Source organism: Carassius auratus, unplaced genomic scaffold (assembly GCF_003368295.1).
Source record: "Carassius auratus strain Wakin unplaced genomic scaffold, ASM336829v1 scaf_tig00025066, whole genome shotgun sequence".
In the NCBI taxonomy this organism is placed as follows: Eukaryota; Metazoa; Chordata; class Actinopteri; order Cypriniformes; family Cyprinidae; genus Carassius; species Carassius auratus.
In genome coordinates, this window is record NW_020525392.1 from 2,871 (window position 1) to 5,000 (window position 2,130).

General features: G+C 40.1%; 1 protein-coding gene across 1 annotated transcript in view; it reads left to right on the forward strand.

Annotated features, from left to right (window-relative positions):
- The first annotated feature begins 381 nt into the window (after window positions 1–381).
- Window positions 382–2,130, forward strand: part of LOC113078271 (CLIP-associating protein 1-like) — a 23,064-nt gene continuing 21,315 nt past the window's right edge. Inside the window, exons 1-3 of the mRNA XM_026250601.1 lie at window positions 382–509; window positions 613–636; window positions 1,063–1,307. Of these exons, the coding sequence (XP_026106386.1) occupies window positions 456–509; window positions 613–636; window positions 1,063–1,307 (323 nt within the window). The 5' untranslated portion in view covers window positions 382–455. The remainder of the gene's footprint in view (window positions 510–612; window positions 637–1,062; window positions 1,308–2,130) is intronic.

The window sequence follows — 2,130 nt, forward strand, 5'->3', positions numbered from 1 at the left end:
AAATATTTATGCATTTTGCTCTGTATTAGTTTATGTATACATTAATGTAATTAATGCATTCATTCGTAATCCCTAAACTTTATTTACAGGTTCATTTACAGGCTTTTTTCCCAGATTTGAGTCATTAATCATTTAAATCTGAATCATGCATTTTCAGCATTATTTCTCACTGTTGGGCCCCCGTTGCATGTTTGTGTTTAATTTTGAGAGTTTTACTGTGGTTTTGACTTTTAATTTCTCGCAGTTCATTCCGTTTTCTGTAACTTGTTTTCTTGCATGTTTTCAGTCACATCAGTCTGTGTATTTACGGTTTGTGTGCTGTGATGCTGATGAATGAAAAGCATGCAGTGACCGACTGTGTTTGGTTCTTCTGAGCATTGCTGTTGTTGTGTGTGGTTACTGATCTTCCTCCGTCTCTGTCTGTGTCAGATCGCTTCGGACTCATCCATCAGGCCATGCGGATCTTGAACACGGGCACAGAGGTGGAGGCGGCCGTGGCAGACGCTCTGGTGAGAATCACGTCCTCCATCTCCAGTCTGATTATCATCTGTCGTCATATTCCTGATGTCTTTGTCTTTACTTTCCCTCTGCATTTGCCTGGAAACCCTGCAGCTTTTAGGAGACTCCAGGACCAAGGTAGTTTATTTATGGACAACTCATAGTGTGTTTTCCTTCTCAAAATCTCCATCATCGTTTCTTTAATAATCCAATCATGTCTGTGGCATTTCATTCAAACGTATAATATCATATATAAAATATTTCAGTGTGTTTTTATTTGGCATGAAATTAAGGTCATAATGCAAAAAAGCCTTAATTTTCTCAAATATATATATTCTCAAAATTACAGTAAAAACTTAAATATTACCGTTTAAAAGAACAGTTTTCTTTGTGAACATTTGAAAATGTAAATTTATTTCTGTGATGCGCAGCTGTATTTTCAGCATCATTACTGCAGTCTTCAGTGTCACATGATCTTCAGAAATCATTCTAATATACTGATCTTGGTAGTCACTTGGTAGTGTATACTGTATGTAGTGTTTGTAACTAATCTCTGTGCTGCAGCGGAGGCCGATGCGCCGGCGTTACGAATCTCCCGGGATGTACTCGGATGACGACGCCAACAGCGATGCATCCAGTGCCTGCTCCGAACGCTCCTTCAGCTCCCGTAACGGCGCCGCCCCGCAGTACCTGCGTCAGACGGAGGACGTGGCCGAGATCCTGAACCACTGCGCCAGCTCCAATTTTTCCGAGAGGAAAGAGGGGCTGCTGGGACTCCAGAGCCTCCTGAAGAGCCAAAGAGTGCTCAGGTGAGCCAAAGAACGTGAAGTAATGTGTGGCCCGTACTCAGAATTTATGCCTTGCTCAAGTGTCTCTCTTCAGTCCTCAGATTCTGGCAGTTTATCAGTTATTTTATTACTTAGCTCAGCTTTTGATACTGTTTTTTAATTTAAGTTGGCATCTCAGGTTCTGGATCATCTTGGTTCTCCTCATATCTCACAGATAGGCAATACTTCATCTCACTGCACAAGTCCAAATCTCCTAGTGTCTTGCTCAAACAGGGAGTTCCCCAGGGCTCAGTTCTCGGACCGTTATTATTCATCCTCTATATTTAGCCTCTTGGCCAAATAATTAGTCGTCATGGTTTTAACTACCACTGTTATGCTGATGACATCCAGATATATACTGCTTGTCAACCAGATTTTTACTCAGTCGATGGCATCTTTATCTTCATGTGTCAGTGGCTTAAAGGATTGGGTGCATTCTAATTTTCTTAGTCTGAACTTGAATAAAACAGAAATTTTAATAATTGGTCCCCCATCTCTAATAAAAAATAAAATGTATGTCTCTAACTTTGACCTTGACCCTATTTCTATTTTTCCATTGGCTACTGTTAGAAACGTAGGTGTGACTTTAGACCCATCACTAACCTTGGGTGACCACATTACCAAACTCTCCAAAGCTTGCTCCCTTCTATCTTTCCGACCTTCGCACACTCTCGAATTCTGAGCTAGAGAATTCAAGTCGAAACTTAAAACTTATTTGTTTAATCAAAACTATCACAAATTTACATGCATGTGTATTTGTCCGTTTTGTTTTCCATTTTTATGTCTTCACTACATAATCTTTGTT